This window comes from Poromitra crassiceps, assembly GCF_964638095.1.
Source record: "Poromitra crassiceps genome assembly, chromosome: 1".
NCBI classification, from domain to species: Eukaryota; Metazoa; Chordata; class Actinopteri; order Beryciformes; family Melamphaidae; genus Poromitra; species Poromitra crassiceps.
Window position 1 is genome coordinate 53,371,779 of NC_139623.1, and position 16,388 is coordinate 53,388,166.

A 16,388-nucleotide genomic window follows, 5' to 3' on the forward strand; every position below is an offset into this window, starting at 1 on the left:
ACGTTATCGCCTGAATGCGTCGGAATCAGAGGAGGTTTTTCCAGTGAGGCATAGGAGGATGGTCCTCCTCTATTAGATTGGGGATTTTATATAAAAAAAATATATATATTAAAAAAAAAAAAAAATTATTTTTATTTTTATATTTTTAATTTTTCATATTTTTTTTTATAATAAGATATCAATCAAATGTGTTTTTTCTTATGTGCAGACGCTCATTTTTTCATTCATTATATAGCTCCATGCAGACGAGTCACTCTGGCCCTGGTCCCAGCATGGGGGAGGGGATTAAAAAAACACCCGCCCTGTGGGCTTGATTTATTTGGTAATTTATCTAATGAAAAAATAAGATTGGTTGAAAAAGACTTGCAATTCACAGAAAACAGTGAGAGTGATGTGTTTTCCAACGAATCAGATTGAGGAGGAGGGGAGCTCTCCCTTAGCCCGTGAAACCAGGTGAAACCCTAATTGGTTGTTGTTTGATAGATCGATTGCTTGACATTGATTGACATTCTGTATTGTCCAATGCTGAATACGTCTGAAAATCGGCAACGTTGTTCCACTGCCTGGTCTGTGGTCACGCTGAATCAAGGAGGTGAAATCCACTGCTTGACCTGACAGGAAGGATTTACTGAGACAGTAGCAGCATATCATATTTCCCTCTTATTTTTATTTACTTTTTTATCAATCAGTAAGTGTTCACAAGCCAGACAGTCGTTGATATTGGATTACCACCAAAACGAGTTTCGAGTTGCGGGGAGACTTGAGCTGCGCGATACGGGCTTTTTGCAATGTCAGAAAACTGGAATATTTGCAACGTCTCGACTGCAGCGTTTCCCCTACAGACAGCACGGATATTCAAGTAAGTCAATTGATTTCAAGTTATCCGAACCTTCTATTAAATTCGGCGTGGAAATGGTTCACCGAGCAGCGCTATTTTTGTCGTATTGAAGTTTCGTCCTGTTTCTTATACTAAAACCCGCGAAGCTTAAATTCACACATTTTTAAACTGAATTTGGCCTGTAAATCGATAGCTGACAGCAGGGCCGTAGCCAGGGTTCCGAAATAGGGGAGGTCCAGCAAGGGGAGGCGGATTCGGTGGCGGGCGCCGCCAAAAAAATGTTTAGGGTTTTTTTTCCCCTTTTTTAGCCATATTTAGAGTAATATATCATTTTAAATCAACATTAGGATTATACTGTTGTGATGTCATTATTCAGTATATTCTCTTTCATGTCACCACCTGCTCAGCTCTCCTGTCAACATAATTGTAACTAACAAACACAAACTGTTTTAGCCAAATTCATATCAAAATGACACCTACAAACACAGGTACACAACCCAAGCCGTACACAACACACAAAGTCATCATCGATAATGAAAAAAACATACAGAGGGACATTTATTTATTCCTGATAGGAACGATTGAAAAATAAAATAAAATATATTATGTTGTTTTTAACTTTACACCACCTCTTTTTGTTACTTATTGGGTCATGAAACTGAAACCATGCATATAGCCACCTGCATACCTGACTTCGGGAGCTTGGCAATTGGCATCATGCATGATTAGCCAGTAGCATCCCAACGTGTCACACAGGTAACATTACTTAAGAGACAGACTAGACACTTACTTTCTTGGTTGTTGCTAAAAAATCTGTCAGTGTCACTCACTGTCTGTCGTTCACTTCGCTCACTGTCTCGCAGCTCGCTCACCTTCAATTATCTCGCCAGGCAGACAGAGAGTCATCACTCACCACCATGCTGCTGCTCTCTCAGAATCAAGTTACCGCGGACGCGGCGTCAGATGACTTCCTGCCTGACCTGCCTTTCGTTTCAAAATAAATTTGAAAGATTGTTTTATTTTTTTCTCTGAAATATTAGGGGAGGTCCGGACCTCCCCGTCCTCATAGCTAGCTACGGCCATGGCTGACAGCGGGCTCAATTTTAAAGCTTGAGTGGTGATCTTTATATCATATGAAAGTAGAAGAAATAAGGAATCGATTGGGATGAAGCATGTCAACCTAGGATGTCGGGAAGGGGGGGTAAATAACGCTCCAAAGTTGATAACTAAATGAGTAGTGCAGCACTGTGCACATGAAGACACACTCTCGTTCCAGATGCAATTAAGTGTAATTTAACGCTGTTTGACAACAGTTTCGGCCATAGACTTTGTCAAGTATCATACAAACAGTGCAAGACAGCCATTATAAAGACAGGTTAGCTGATTGAATGGACAACACCTGTCTTGTGAAAGCACACCTGAGTGTGAGACATCATAGGATGAATCAAAACATTGATGTCACAGGTAGGCTGTATACCATAATATATCATGAATCTATGTGAATAAATAGATTTATATAAATAGTAATCACAGCCTAATGCATAGAGATAAATCCTGAAACCTTCTCGCAACAGTTCTAGCCTAAGCCAGTGGTTTTCAAAGTGGGGTCCCCAGCAAAAAGGGGGGATAATCTATTTTCACTATAATTCCATGCCATCCATAAGTAACACAATCTAAGATAGTGTAGAAGTGAGTAATTAGGCTAATTATAACCATAACAGCACAAATAATTGACAAAAATCTCGAAATAAATATACAGTATTTACTCTGAGAAATGAAATAATGAGAAAAGGAACAATTATTGATGGTTAAAACTGAATAATGACATCACAACAGTCTAATCCTAATGCTAATTTAAAATGAGATTTGGGCGTTTTGGGCAAAAACTGCTTGTGGGTGAGAGTATCAGCAGCAGAGCACACGTCATATTTTCCCTGGGACCGCCTCAGGTGCCAGGTGCTGTTCCGTCCTGTAGTCCTCTCACTGGGTGCTAATGCAATGCTCCTCACTGGGTGGAAAGCTAAGAGGCTTGACAGCATGGGAAACATGGCAAATACACACACACACATGCGCGCACACGTGAAAAAAAAAAGCCCAAAGGGGCGGCGACCTTTGGTCGCCGCACTAGCTTCCTCCCCTGTCTCCAAGCTCACCAGCCACCACTGGTCGGAATGCATCTTCCGTTAAAACTGCATGTTTTTGAATCGAGTTTGGTTACGGATTCGCTAAAGCTATTTCCACATCACATTTCTTTTTATCGATACACCCTACCGCCCCCCCCCCCCCCCCCCCCCCCCCACCCACACCCAATTTTTGCTCTGCCCTACCTAACAATTATATTGTTATAGGAAATATGGACTCACTCATTCTTTTTTTTGTCAGGCAGATTGTTAGCAGTCTATTGTGCGTCAGGACCCCCGAAGGCTAAACAAGAGGGCCGCCTACGCTACGTGAAGGGATATTCCTCCTCTCTTGCTCCAACTCCATATATGGTCAATGATGTCACCAGAACCTCACAGAAGACTCCGCTGAAGACACGTTGGAAAGAGAACAAGTTCGTATTTTCCCATACGATGACGCCAATCCACTGAATCCAGTAAACTAAACTTAAAGCTAATAGCATTTGTTAGCCTAGTAAGCTACATGAGGGGAAGTGCTGACTGCATAATACAGCATGGAAGTTTATTTGGAGTGGGACTGCAGCAGAAACCGAAAGTACGTTACGTCTCCCCAAAGCGAGACTCGCCCTTCATGGGCCCTTGACAGCTCTGGGCTAGGGATGCAGGGGTTAACCGGTTTGACTATTAACCGCGATTTAAAACGTCACGGTTATATAACCGCAGAGGCTCCGCTACACCGAGTGTTTTGTTTCACAACAGTCCGTCAGTTTAAACTCCCATGCGGCGCAGACGGCGCTGGAAGGAGAGGAACCTGTCTCTCTCGCTTCGTTTCCGCACGGACTATTTAGCGGAGGCACCAAACACAGGCAGCTGCCGTGCCATGTCTCTCCCAGTAGTAGCCAGTCTGTAGCCTAGCCATGGATGCCAGCCCAACATAAATGTTGCAATACATGTCCCGCAAGGTTTCTGAGATTAGGGGAAAGTCTGAGCTGGTGTTACGTTAAACCAAACGTGGGGAAGAGGCAGCGGATTTGTTTAGCGTTAACATACAGTCATTGACGTTAACGTTAGCTGTTGTGGCTAATGTTAGCTAGCTGGCCATGGCCTAGCGTACATAGTTCCTCAAGCTCGTTGTGACCAAACATCCCCGCATTTAAAGCACTTCATGCTCCCAGCGCTGGCCTAAACCATAGAGAACCTCATGCTTTACACGAAAAGAAACAACAAGGGTTTGTGTCAACTCCAAAAGCAACCCGCTAACGTTACATGTAGGCCTAATAACGTGAAGCTAACGTAGCTAGCTGCTTGGCAGTCATGATCTGACTGAGACAAGGAAAACAAATGCTTACATTTACATAACAAAACACCAGTCAACATCACAGAGTGTCCTTTCTTTAATCCAGAGGGAGCATTTTCCAGTAAAAAGTGAAACGACACATGATGGCTTATAGTGAGGCTTTCCATGCCTGCCCCATCATCACTTCAATAGAACTGACCCCAATGCAAAATTCATTTCAGACGGCACATCTAGTTGCCAGTAACATGCCAATAAGAGTCTAAGTTACTATGCCTTTTGTGTTTTTTTCTGCAGACTAAGCAGCTATAGGCTTTCGCTTCTATAAAATAATAATAAAATATTTTTTGTATTGACTATTGACTATTGAGTGATACACTTTACTAATACAATCATATTATATCAGAAATGTTGTTTGTTTTATGTTCACAATAGTGATGTCAGTTAGATTTGATTAGGTCAGAGCCATGGAATATTAAATCATCCATCTTTGCTCACTACATCTGCCCTTTCTTCTTTTTTTAATCCCAGGTGTGCATAAAATACAGGTTAAGAACTTATTTTTTTAAATACAAAAATGTGAAAAAAGTAACATAGTATGTTTATCGTATCGGTTATTGGCCAGGAGAATATTTATCGGTTAGCGTAAGCCTATACTATCGGCTGTAAAAATCCATATCGTGCATTAGTATTCCGGAAGGCAGCAACTGTTAAGATTGTGGGGGAAATACAATAAAACCTCTATTTAGAGAATGCTCATGTGATTTTTATACGTCCATAACAATAATCGTGAAACCGTGATAATCGTGGTTTTTTCTCAGACTATAATCGTACATCAAAATTTATAATCGATGCATCCCTACTCTGGGCCCCAGTGCACCACACCGCCTGCACCGCCGATCCTTACGCCAGTGCTCCACATCACCAAAAAGAATGTCAATACCTCTGTGTGACAAAAATACTCCTACATAGTGAAAGACTAAGACTTCTAAAATACTTGTGCATTTTAAAACAAAGACGTATTAAAGCCAAAGTTATGATCGGGCGTCAAAGACCTCGCCGTAGGGCTGCGCTGCGGCCAAGACGCCTGCCGGCGTAGGCACTAGGCAGCATTCAGCTCCTCAAAAATGTGACTCAACACAGCTGATATGAACGTAATTGTAAGTATACGATACGATACAACTTTATTGTCAGCAGGCTGAAATTTGTTTAGTATAGTATGTAGATGGGGAGATAACAGGAGAGAGTGAAAGCTATGACCAAGTATATGTATAAGTATATACATATAAGTGTATATATATAAGTATATTCTCTCCTTGGGCTAACTTCTACTCATTGAAATCATGGTGAAATCACATAATTACTCATTTTGCTGGGGAATCCCCTGTCACCCCCTCGTGAAGCTAACGTTCGAGTATGTGTCTTGCTTTAGTGTAGATGTAGCCACTGACACACCCCCCCGTCTCTTCCCATACCCACCTTGTGTGTGATGATGGTGGAAGGTGCCGTTGCCTCCCTGCCCGGCCGCGTGGTTGATGCCCAGCTGTGTGAGCGTGGAGGCCAAGTTCCCCGTGCTGCTGCCCCCACTCAGAGAGGCCGATCCTGGGTACAGGTTCCCCGAGCTGCTGCCCCCGCTCAGGGAGGAGGACCCCGGGTAGCCCGGCTCGTCGTGGTCCAGCGGCGTGGGCAGCGGCGAGGGGAAGTGCAGGCTGGACAGGTCTGGCAGAGAGCCGCCCGTGTTCAGCGCCGAGGGCACGCAGTGCGCCGGCGTGGACGGCTGCTCCGGGGAGGGGAAGATACTGCAGGGGTGAGGAGAGAGACTGGTGCATCAAAAGATAGTGGGAGGAAAGGAGATGTTTTCGTTCATACTGGTTCTTCAAAGATACATCTGTGTGTGTGTGTGTGTGTGTGTGTGTGTGTGTATGCGCCTGTGTGTTTGTGCGTGTGCCTGTGTGCGCCTGTGTGTTTGTGTGCATGCCTGTGTGTTTGTGTGTGCGTGCGTGCCTGTGTGTTTGTGTGTGTGTGTGCGTGTGTGTGTGTGCGTGCCTGTGTGTTTGTGTGTGTGCCTGTGTGTTTGTGCCTGTGTGTGTGTGTGTGTGTGTGTGTGTGTCTGTGTGTGTGTGTGTCTGTGTGTGTGTGTGTGTGTCTGTGTGTGTGTGTGTGTGTGTGTCTGTGTGTGTGTGTGTGTGTGTGTGTGTGTGTGTGTGTGTGTGTCTGTGTGTGTGTGTGTCTGTGTGTGTGTGTGTGTGCCTCTGTGTTTGTGTCCGAGGTGTCAGACTCACTTGATGCCGGGGACTTCACAGGATTTGGGTCGAGACGAAAGCAGTGGAAGCTGGTGACAGAAAACGCTCGGTTTGGTCATCAAATTCGACACTTCACTACGTCTTTATTTCCAACACTTTTTCCACAACTGACACTGTGGTGACATCTAGTGGACATAAACCACAATTACAATTTTTAGCTGAGTCACAAAGTCACGTGATCAGGGAAGGATTATAGGAGACTGGGGAGGGCCTATTGCCACTTTCTGGCTAGTAGTCAGGTTCACTATGTCATTTTGTGGGAATTATTTTGAGATTTGCTCTAAACTATACATTTTTTGAAAGGGTATTGTATAAGGAATCAGAAAATCAATGTTTCCATTTGCCCAGATGTCTATGTGGCGGCCATATTAGAATTTACAAAATGGCCACCATAACATTTTGGTTTTGTAATATCTCGGCTTCTAAATAAGCTGGGACATTGATTTTTCAGGCTCAAAGAATCCAATGGTGGCAGTTACAAAGCTACAACACTTTATAAGATTAACCCTTCGATGCATGAGTTGGTCAAAAATGACCCGGTGTGGTTGTTTTCTTGCAATATCTTTATATTTAAAAGTTATCATTTTATATTCCTTCCATGTTCCTCAAAAAACATGTTTTTTTTTTTATATCATCCCATTGAAATACTGTACATACTCCACCATATGGGTAAAAAAAACTGCACGCAACACAAATTTAAATAGCTCCCGTGGACAACATTTATTTCGACAAACAGTTTCGGCCTGGTTCGGGCCTTCGTCAGTGTCAAGAAGGCCCGAACCAGGCCGAAACTGTTTGTCGAAATAAATGTTGTCCACGGGAGCTATTTAAATTTGTGTTGCGAGCCCTTTTTTTCGTTTACTTTTCTGTTTGGTACAGTTGAGCTCAGCACCAACTAGTGGATGTGCGTAAGTCTCTGGATGCTTAAAAAAAACTGCACACCACAGGCAGTCAGTCGGTCAGATACTAACTCAGTTATTTTTATTGAGGAGTTAACATATTTTTTAACAGAGTTTAAAACTTAGCAAATGTGAAGTTTGGATGTCTCTGTAACTATCTTAAACATCATGACATGCACATTTAGACCACAGTATGATCATGATCAAGCAACCTTTTTCATTAGACAGTCTCTATACATCATCATAATCATCATCATCACTTTTGGGCATCACGGCGTGGGAATCGTCATCGTTCAGGCACTGAGTCAGACTTCACATCACTGCTTTGTCTAAACTAGTAATGAAGCCTCGTATTGGTGGAAATTCCCCCAGAGATAAATTACTAATATAAATATGATTAGATATGGCATGTACTGGCCTCTGCAAATTAAACGGTTTACTTTATTCAAGAGTCAGAGTCAGTTTATTTACCATTTGCAGTCGAAACTACATTGGAATTGGGGTGCAAGAGCTTAAAACATAGACACATATATGACAAGTCATGACAACATAAAATAGCATATAAAAAGACAGACAATAAAAAGGTTTAAAAAGTAAATAAGATAAAATAAGAGAATAAAACAATAAAATAAAATGAGACGGGTACATCTGTGGATAAAGGCCCGAGTCATCCAGCTCACTTATTAAAGTGCAGGAACAAAGTGCACAATCACACATAAAGTGCACAGTAGTAAAGTGCCTAAGCAAGGATCAATTGCATGAGAAACCAGTATAAGACATCTTATACAAAAGAAAATAACAGAAAAAAAGAGAGGTCTAGGTGTCTAGGTGGTCTAGACAAAACAGAGATCTACCGTTTAGATTTGTGATCGTTCAAACTACGCACAGCACTCGGGTAAAAGCTTCTCGCAAAGCGAGTGGTGGAGCATTTGATGGAGCGGAGCATTTGATGGAGCGGTAGCGTCTACCCAGAGGGAGTAACTCAAAAAGACTGGCGGCCTGCAGGGTCCCTGATAATACTGGAGGCCCGGGACAAAAGTCTGGAGCTATAGAGCTCTTCTAGAGCCGGCAGGTTGGCACCAGTTATCTTGCGGGCAAGGCGCACTACCCTATTTAAGGATTTTCGCTCCTTAACAGTAAGATTACCAAACCATACAGTGAAGGAACTAGTGAGAATGCTCTCAATAATACAGCGATAAAAGTTAACAAGGATCTGGCTGTTGTGGGTGAACTCCTTAACCAGGAGTTAAGGAGTTAAACCAGTGTATCAACCAGTGTATCATATTACAGAGACACAACTAATATTATCTTCTTAATTAAAATTGGCTAAGTGAGTGGCGGTGTGTGTGGCGGCATTGTGAGTCACGAATGTGATGTCATCAGTGATGTCATCGGTGATGTCACTTGAGCAATTGTGATGTAATCAGTGATGTCACTCAAGCAATTGTTGTGATGTCATCAGTGATGTCACTCGAGCAACTGATTGCCCAACTGTGGTCACTCAGGCAGTTGTGATGTCATAAGTGATCTCACTCGAGCAACTCTGATGTAGTATGAGCCGATGGCGCACAGTTGCACGATGGCGTCTAGGTGGGTGGGCGGTGTCTGTCTGTTAGTCACGAATCATGATTTTGGGAGCCCGTGGAGCGGGTGATTAGCCTGGTAAACCAGCCGGTTTATTTTTTGAGGAACAGCTGGAATATGAAATAACAACAATGATTTTCTGATTCCTTATAACACCATCTTCACAACTCCTTATACAATACCCTTTCCAAAAATGTATAGTTTTGCTCATCTCCAAAAAATTCCCATAAAAGTTCAAATGAAAACATAATGAACCTGACTATAGTAACCTAACCCTAAGGGTCCATTCAGATACAATCCGTTGCTCGCATTGGCCCCCCCGTGCTCCATTCATAGTCGATGGGGTAGTCGTCAGGCTCCGGCAGTGGGCAGCGCAGGGCTATGTATGAAAAACATGCAGAGGTCGTACGGCGAGAGGGCTCAGGGCGATTCCATTTTTGGGGGGATGCACATTGGATCCTCTCTACTTTTGAGATATACAGTACCGCAGGAATGACGCAATGACGGTTCCTACATATAAAAGTCAATGGGATTTTTGCATGGGAATTTCTGTTAAATGCGTGAAACAAGGTCTGTGGTTAACAAACGTTTATGAAACAACAAAGTTTGTGATCAGCAAGATAATCTTCACAAATGAGGATTGGAACACTGGTATGACTTTCGAAGCGTTTTCTGAAAATCCATGTATGCTTCGAAAGTCATAGAAGTAGTCATCATTTGTGAAGATGATCTTGCTGAACACAAACTTTGCTGTTTCATAAACTTGTGTTAATCACATACCTTATTTCATGTATTTAACCAAAATCCATACAAAACATCCAGGTCTTCCGGACTACGGTAATTTAATTAATTAATTGTATTTATTTTTTTATTTGAGGGACAATTTATATTAATGAACGTTACTGTAAATGTGCCAGTGTTAGCTAGATGGCAAATTTTCAACTGCTGTCCCTGACCTCCAGTTAGAATTGCCAGTGCCTAATGAAGGTGATATATTATACTCTCTAGCCGTTTTCACACATGCGCTTTATTCCCGGGAAATGACCAGAAAGCGGTGTAATGCCTTCATGTGTGAAAGTTGTTTTCCGGTATAAGCACGCCCCCGTCATCGCGGACATTTCACCACTTCTAACCTTGTCATAAGAGCGGTATGTCTGCTTCATGTGTGGGCATGCCGATTTCCCCCCCTCCCCTCTCTGCTCGCTCTCTGGTCAGTCCTTCAGTCCTCCTCAGTCAGCAGCCCGACAGACACAGCGAAAATGGCAGCGGCTTGTTCTGAGTCTTGCAAGCCGCCCAACGCTTGTAGAGAAAGCAGATGCACAAAGCGAAATGTGGAAGTATTTTGCTTACGTTGCCGACAGCGAAGGCAAGCCCCTGGACACATCAAACAAAGCCAGTCTGTAAAAAGTGCTTCAACGCGACGCAGGTGAACGGATAAACATCGAACCAGCCAGGCTATTTCTCTCAGACAGGGATCCCAACTTTTTCAAAGATTTCAGTTCAAAGACTGGTTCGCGAATGTGAAGGATACAACATACATGCCCTCTTAAGTCAAACGAGTGTGATTTATTGTGTGACAAGCAAACTTATTTCACCATCGGAGTCCCCCCCCCCCCCCCGCCCCCCAAAATAAGGACGATTCCCCATCCAAGTGCACACGTCACTCCCCACCCGCTCTGCAGTGCCCCCCCCCCGACCCCCCTCAAATACAGGTACTTTCGCTGCTGTTTTTACACATGTGACCTCCAGTTAGAATTGCCAGTGCCTAATGAAGGTGATATATTATACTCTCTAGCCGTTTTCACACATGCGCTTTATTCCCGGGAAATGACCAGAAAGCGGTGTAATGCCTTCATGTGTGAAAGTTGTTTTCCGGTATAAGCACGCCCCCGTCATCGCGGACATTTCACCACTTCTAACCTTGTCATAAGAGCGGTATGTCTGCTTCATGTGTGGGCATGCCGATTTCCCCCCCTCCCCTCGCTCTCTGGTCAGTCCTTCAGTCCTCCTCAGTCAGCAGCCCGACAGACACAGCGAAAATGGCAGCGGCTTGTTCTGAGTCTTGCAAGCCGCCCAACGCTTGTAGAGAAAGCAGATGCACGAAGCGAAATGTGGAAGTATTTTGCTTACGTTGCCGACAGCGAAGGCAAGCCCCTGGACACATCAAACAAAGCCAGTCTGTAAAAAGTGCTTCAACGCGACGCAGGTGAACGGATAAACATCGAACCAGCCAGGCTATTTCTCTCAGACAGGGATCCCAACTTTTTCAAAGATTTCAGTTCAAAGACTGGTTCGCGAATGTGAAGGATACAACATACATGCCCTCTTAAGTCAAACGAGTGTGATTTATTGTGTGACAAGCAAACTTATTTCACCATCGGAGTCCCCCCCCCCCCCCCCGCCCCCCAAAATAAGGACGATTCCCCATCCAAGTGCACACGTCACTCCTCACCCGCTCTGCAGTGCCCCCCCCCCCGACCCCCCTCAAATACAGGTACTTTCGCTGCTGTTTTTACACATGTGATCCCTCAGGTGTGAAGGGAAATTCCGGGAAATAGCCAGTCTTGATTTACAGGTAATTTCCCTGTCTGTATGTGTGAAAACAGCTTATGTGAAATGTATCTGCAGATACTGCAATTGCTGCCATTTTGTATCATAAAAACCAATAAAGAACGTGTAAACAGAATTGCCAGTGCCTCACACACACTGACAGGAGGATTAACCCTAACATAGATGTCTTTGATGGTGGGAGGAAACCGCACCACCTGGAGGAAACCCACGCGAACACGGGGAGAAAACGCAAACTCCACACAGAAAGGCCCTGGGATGGACCGGGGTTCAAACCCACAACCTTCTTGCTGTGAGGCAGCAGTGCTTACCGCTGAGCCACCGTGCCGTCCATTCCTGCAGTACTCTATTGTATATTAAAGCAGCTACAGGGAACTTTCACTTGTGTAAGGGTTAGTGTTTATTGTAGTGGTGTAGTGGACAAAAGCGGTACTGTTTGCCCGGAACGAAAACTGCATTTGCTGAACACAAAAGCTCCTCCCACTGTCTCCACCGGGCTATCTGAGCCCCCACCCCTTAAAAATAAGCTATTTACATTTCTGCACTTACATTTCTGGTAGCCAATAGGATCAATCATAAAAGTGCTGTGTGTTTACCTTCTTGGTGTCCCAGGGTTTCAGGAGCTTGCCTTCATCCAACACATTTTCTTCAATGGGGGGAACCGGGTACGGAAACACTGAGGGACAAAAGAGTGGAATGCTCACCTCTTCCTTTAAAATAATATTTATGCAAATACTGATTGTGTGTGTGTGTGTGTGTGTGTGTGTGTGTGTGTGTGCGCGTGCGTGTGAGATGATGTAACTCACTTCTCCTGCCCTCGCCGTCATTCTGACCTGCAGGTTCAGACAGACACAGTACATTACTTAAGGTGTGTAGTAGACGATCCACACAATTGTAATGATCCCCATCGTCACATTATTTCAGATGTGTGAAATGTAATTATTATGGTAAATAATTAAATTATAAAACATTTTCAATGTAAGGCAAATGTACTTTTACTTTTAAATAGGCTACTTTTGTACTCTTACTTAAAGGGGCCATATTATGCATTGTATCATATTTATGTTGTTACAATCTTGGGTGGTCATATTAAACGTGGGCTAAGCTTCAAATAAATAGGTGAAGGTGTTTGAATGTTACCCCCATGACCCCCCCCCCCCCCCCCCATGAAGTCTCGTAGACGAGATCGTACGGGATTTGTGCGAGAGCCATATACGTCAGGTAGGACTTGTTACCATGGTGATGCCAAGCATAGCCTGGGCCGGCGGCGCGCGGCGCCCTAGCCTTCACCCGTCCGCCCCTCCCTTCCTGTTCTGACATTGCTCCAGTACACTGCCCACAGTAACGCTGCTAGTTTCCACTCGTCTCGGCCGTATCTGCCTTTCACTTTATTTGTGTTTATCTGAGTATCTAGTATTTCCTGAGAGAAGTCCTGGTTAAAAGCTGTAAGCAGTGTCCAGTCGTTTAAAGTCAGTGAGTTTTCTTGTTGCCTTGCCAACCTAACCCCACGTCACCAGGCTCTCTCCAACCTGGCTGTCTGGGACTATCCATGCATTCCATTGCACTCGGAATTTTGGAAAAAATGACCTCCGACAGGGAAAAGTGCAATGGAACGGTCGTTCAAGACGGAACTCCGAGTCGGAAACTCGGGCAGCATCCACCAATAGACACACACAGTGATAAGTAAGAAGGTACTTTTTCACAAATGTTTCACTTGATGTAGTGTTTTTCACGACTTTTCACGATTTCAGACGGACAAGTCCGTCTTTATTATCACACGAACACTTCAACACATGCATGCGGCCACAACACACACTCATGCTGACGGTGGCCGGTGAAATTTGTCCTCTGCATTTGACCCATCCAGGCTTGTCCTTTCCTCCAGGGGGTAGCAGTGGTCGCTTTTTCTTTCCAGCGCCCGGGGACCAACTTCAGATGTTGTCGTCACTGGTCGGATGACGATCTTCTGCATGTCTTTTTAGTGGGGGGTTATGTACGGAGGAACCCCCTGGGGAGTACGGGGAGAACATGCAAACTCCACACAGAAAGGCCCTTTCGACGAGATAGCCCACCTGGGCAGTGGGCACTGAAGATATGGGGGGGTCACAACTCCAGTGCCCCAGGCGAGAATCGAACTCAGGACCTTCTAGCTGTGAGGCGACAGCGCCACCGTACACTTTGTGTTATGAAGCAACTTTTAGTTGCCATTTCGATTCCCACACAGTTGATTTGTGCTTGATAGAAGCATGCGGTAGCCTACTAGTCATCCATGTTTGTAGGCATGCATGTTTTTCCACACAGATGCAATGCAAGTCAACATGGAAATACTGCGTCAGAACTTCCGATACCCGACTTTCAAAGGAATGCACCATAACACTAACACAACAGTAGTCTCATGGAATAACGGATTCCAGACCGCAAAAACAAGGAGACGACTTGGAAGTGAGCCAGGATGTAGGACTTAAGTGGTAAGTTCTGAAAATGTGTCTCATTCCAGCATCGGTTGTGTACCAATGTGCTGCTAGGAAGCGCTAACGTTACTTACCAGCTAAGTAACATTAGCACTTGCTATATGTTAGCCTAGCAGCACAGCTGCCTTTCATAGACATAATGAACAACTGATATCGCGTTAATAGCTGGAATGACGAAGGCACACATTTTCAGAACTTGTAACGTTAGTCCAACTTGCTGACTTCTCCAAGTCCTCATTTTTGTTTGGTCCATGTAGCCTTGCTAGGAGAGGCCCACTTATAGTCACAAGCATTTGGGAAGTTAGCTAACTAGCTACATTAGGGCCTGTGTCCACCTAGCGTCTTTTTCCGACGTTAAACGCTGGGAGTGCGCTGGGGAAGGCTGATCCCAGCGCACAATATACAAGGAAGCAGTCTGAAACTAACGTTAGTTCAGCTTGATAGCTGACAGCTAGCAAGCTAACAACACAGGTAGGCTACGCTATTAAAAGCAGTAAGCACAACACTCACCAGAAATATTAAGTGTCTAGCCGATCTGCTCCCACAATTGAGCCGTTCTGTCTCTGTTGCGTAGTTTTTCCATATGATTAGTTGCCAGAAAAGGAGCAGCCGACACCAGCGTCTTTCTGAAAAGTTAAAATATTTTCAGCTGGAAGCGCTGGGAGCCGGCGCACAAAAACGCCGAAAATAGACGCTGGGCGCTGCCCACTTTCTCTACACGTCCGTGTGCGCTCGCATACGCTCTCCCCCATTGGAAACAATTGAAAATAGACGCTGGAGCTGATGAAAAGACGCTAGGTGGACACAGGCCCTTAGCTGTTATTTTGTTCAGTTGTGGCTTGAATGTGACGATGTTGATTAGTGTGAAGCTCCCCGGGCAAGCCGTTCCGAACCGCGTTCCGAACCGTGGGGGCTGATCCGTACGGGTCATGGATTATCCGTGATCCGTGCCAGCCCTAGCTTGCTTGTTACGTCCAAGTCACGTTTCCCCATAGACATTTCGTAAAATGCTTATAAAAGTAGATTTACTTGTTCAAACCAAACGGTTCAGCTAACGCTATAATCGAGAGAGACCATAAAACATTTCACTCGGACCAAAACTTAAAAGAACAACATCGAAAAAACATTTTCTTTAAACCCGCATTTTTTTTACGTTTTGGTCCCAGTGAAATGTTATGCGATCTCTCCTGTTTCTAAATATATCTGTACCGTTTGGTTTGAACCAGTAAAACTTTTATTATACGCATTTTACGAAATGTGTATGGGAAAATAAATGGTGGATGAAAATCTCTGCTGCCATAGCAAGACGCAGAAGAAGACTAAAGGCCTAAACATGGTCGTCCGTCCGCCTCGAATTGGAGCCGTCTCGCCGTCTGGCGGCGCCAGCGAGCCCTACATGCTAGGACGCCACTACGCCCTCCCTCCTCCCACCCTCCCTCCTCCTGTGGAAGCTCCGTGTGAAAATGGCGGAGATTGTGTGGCAGGCAGTCTGAATGAAATTGAATGTAACGTTCCCAATTCTATGAATTAAATTCTAAAAAACGACCCTCAACATTTGGGAAGGCTAAGCCACACAACTAGTTTGTTATAATCTAACGTCATGCTTTGAAAGGCGACTTTACGACGATGAGCCAAGGCAACGGCCAGTCACAACTCTCGTGCAGCTGACGTCACGCACGTATCGTCGGCGCTGACTCACATTTTCGAGCAGCCCCCGTCAGCCGACGGCGGCCCCTCCCCGTAGGACGGCGCTCCACCCGCCGTCATACGGGGAGGGCGGGGCGAGGCTGTGACGGACGACCAGGTTTAGGCCTTAAAACAGAGCGTTTCAGACAGAGGGTGAACTGAAGGGGGTCGTGAGAGCCAGTACAAGATAAACAATGAGTTTTTTTTAACTATGAATGATGCAATAAGCTACTCTAGTGGAGGCCAACAATAAAATAATAATACATTATATTAGCAAAATATGGGCCCTTTAATACTAATTTCCTGGACTAGTAATTCTACTTGAGTTAATTTTCACTCAAGTAAAAATATTTGTACTTGAGTAGGGGTCTGTCAGTACTCTTTACACTTCTGCTGCAGGCTGGCACAGTAGTTCACATCGCTAAATGCTAATTGATAAAAAAAAAAAGCTAAATGCTAATTGATTAAAAAAAAAGCTAAATGCTAATTGATTAAAAAAAGAGCTAAATGCTAATTGATAAAAAAAGAGCTAAATGCTAATTGATTTAAAAAAAAAAGCTAAATGCTAATTCATAAAAAAAAGAGCTAAATGCTAATTGATAAAAAAAAAGAGCTAAATGCTAAT

At 44.2% G+C, this 16,388-nt stretch overlaps 1 protein-coding gene across 1 annotated transcript in view; it reads right to left on the bottom strand.

Annotated features, from left to right (window-relative positions):
• The window catches only part of LOC310788208 (CREB-regulated transcription coactivator 2), a 132,756-nt gene that overhangs the window by 55,293 nt on the left and 61,075 nt on the right, over nt 1-16,388 (bottom strand). The window contains exons 7-10 of the mRNA XM_083649745.1: nt 12,413-12,439; nt 12,203-12,282; nt 6,535-6,584; nt 5,732-6,051 (exon numbers count right to left, since the gene is read on the bottom strand). Coding sequence (XP_083505871.1) covers nt 5,732-6,051; nt 6,535-6,584; nt 12,203-12,282; nt 12,413-12,439 — 477 coding nt within the window. The remainder of the gene's footprint in view (nt 1-5,731; nt 6,052-6,534; nt 6,585-12,202; nt 12,283-12,412; nt 12,440-16,388) is intronic.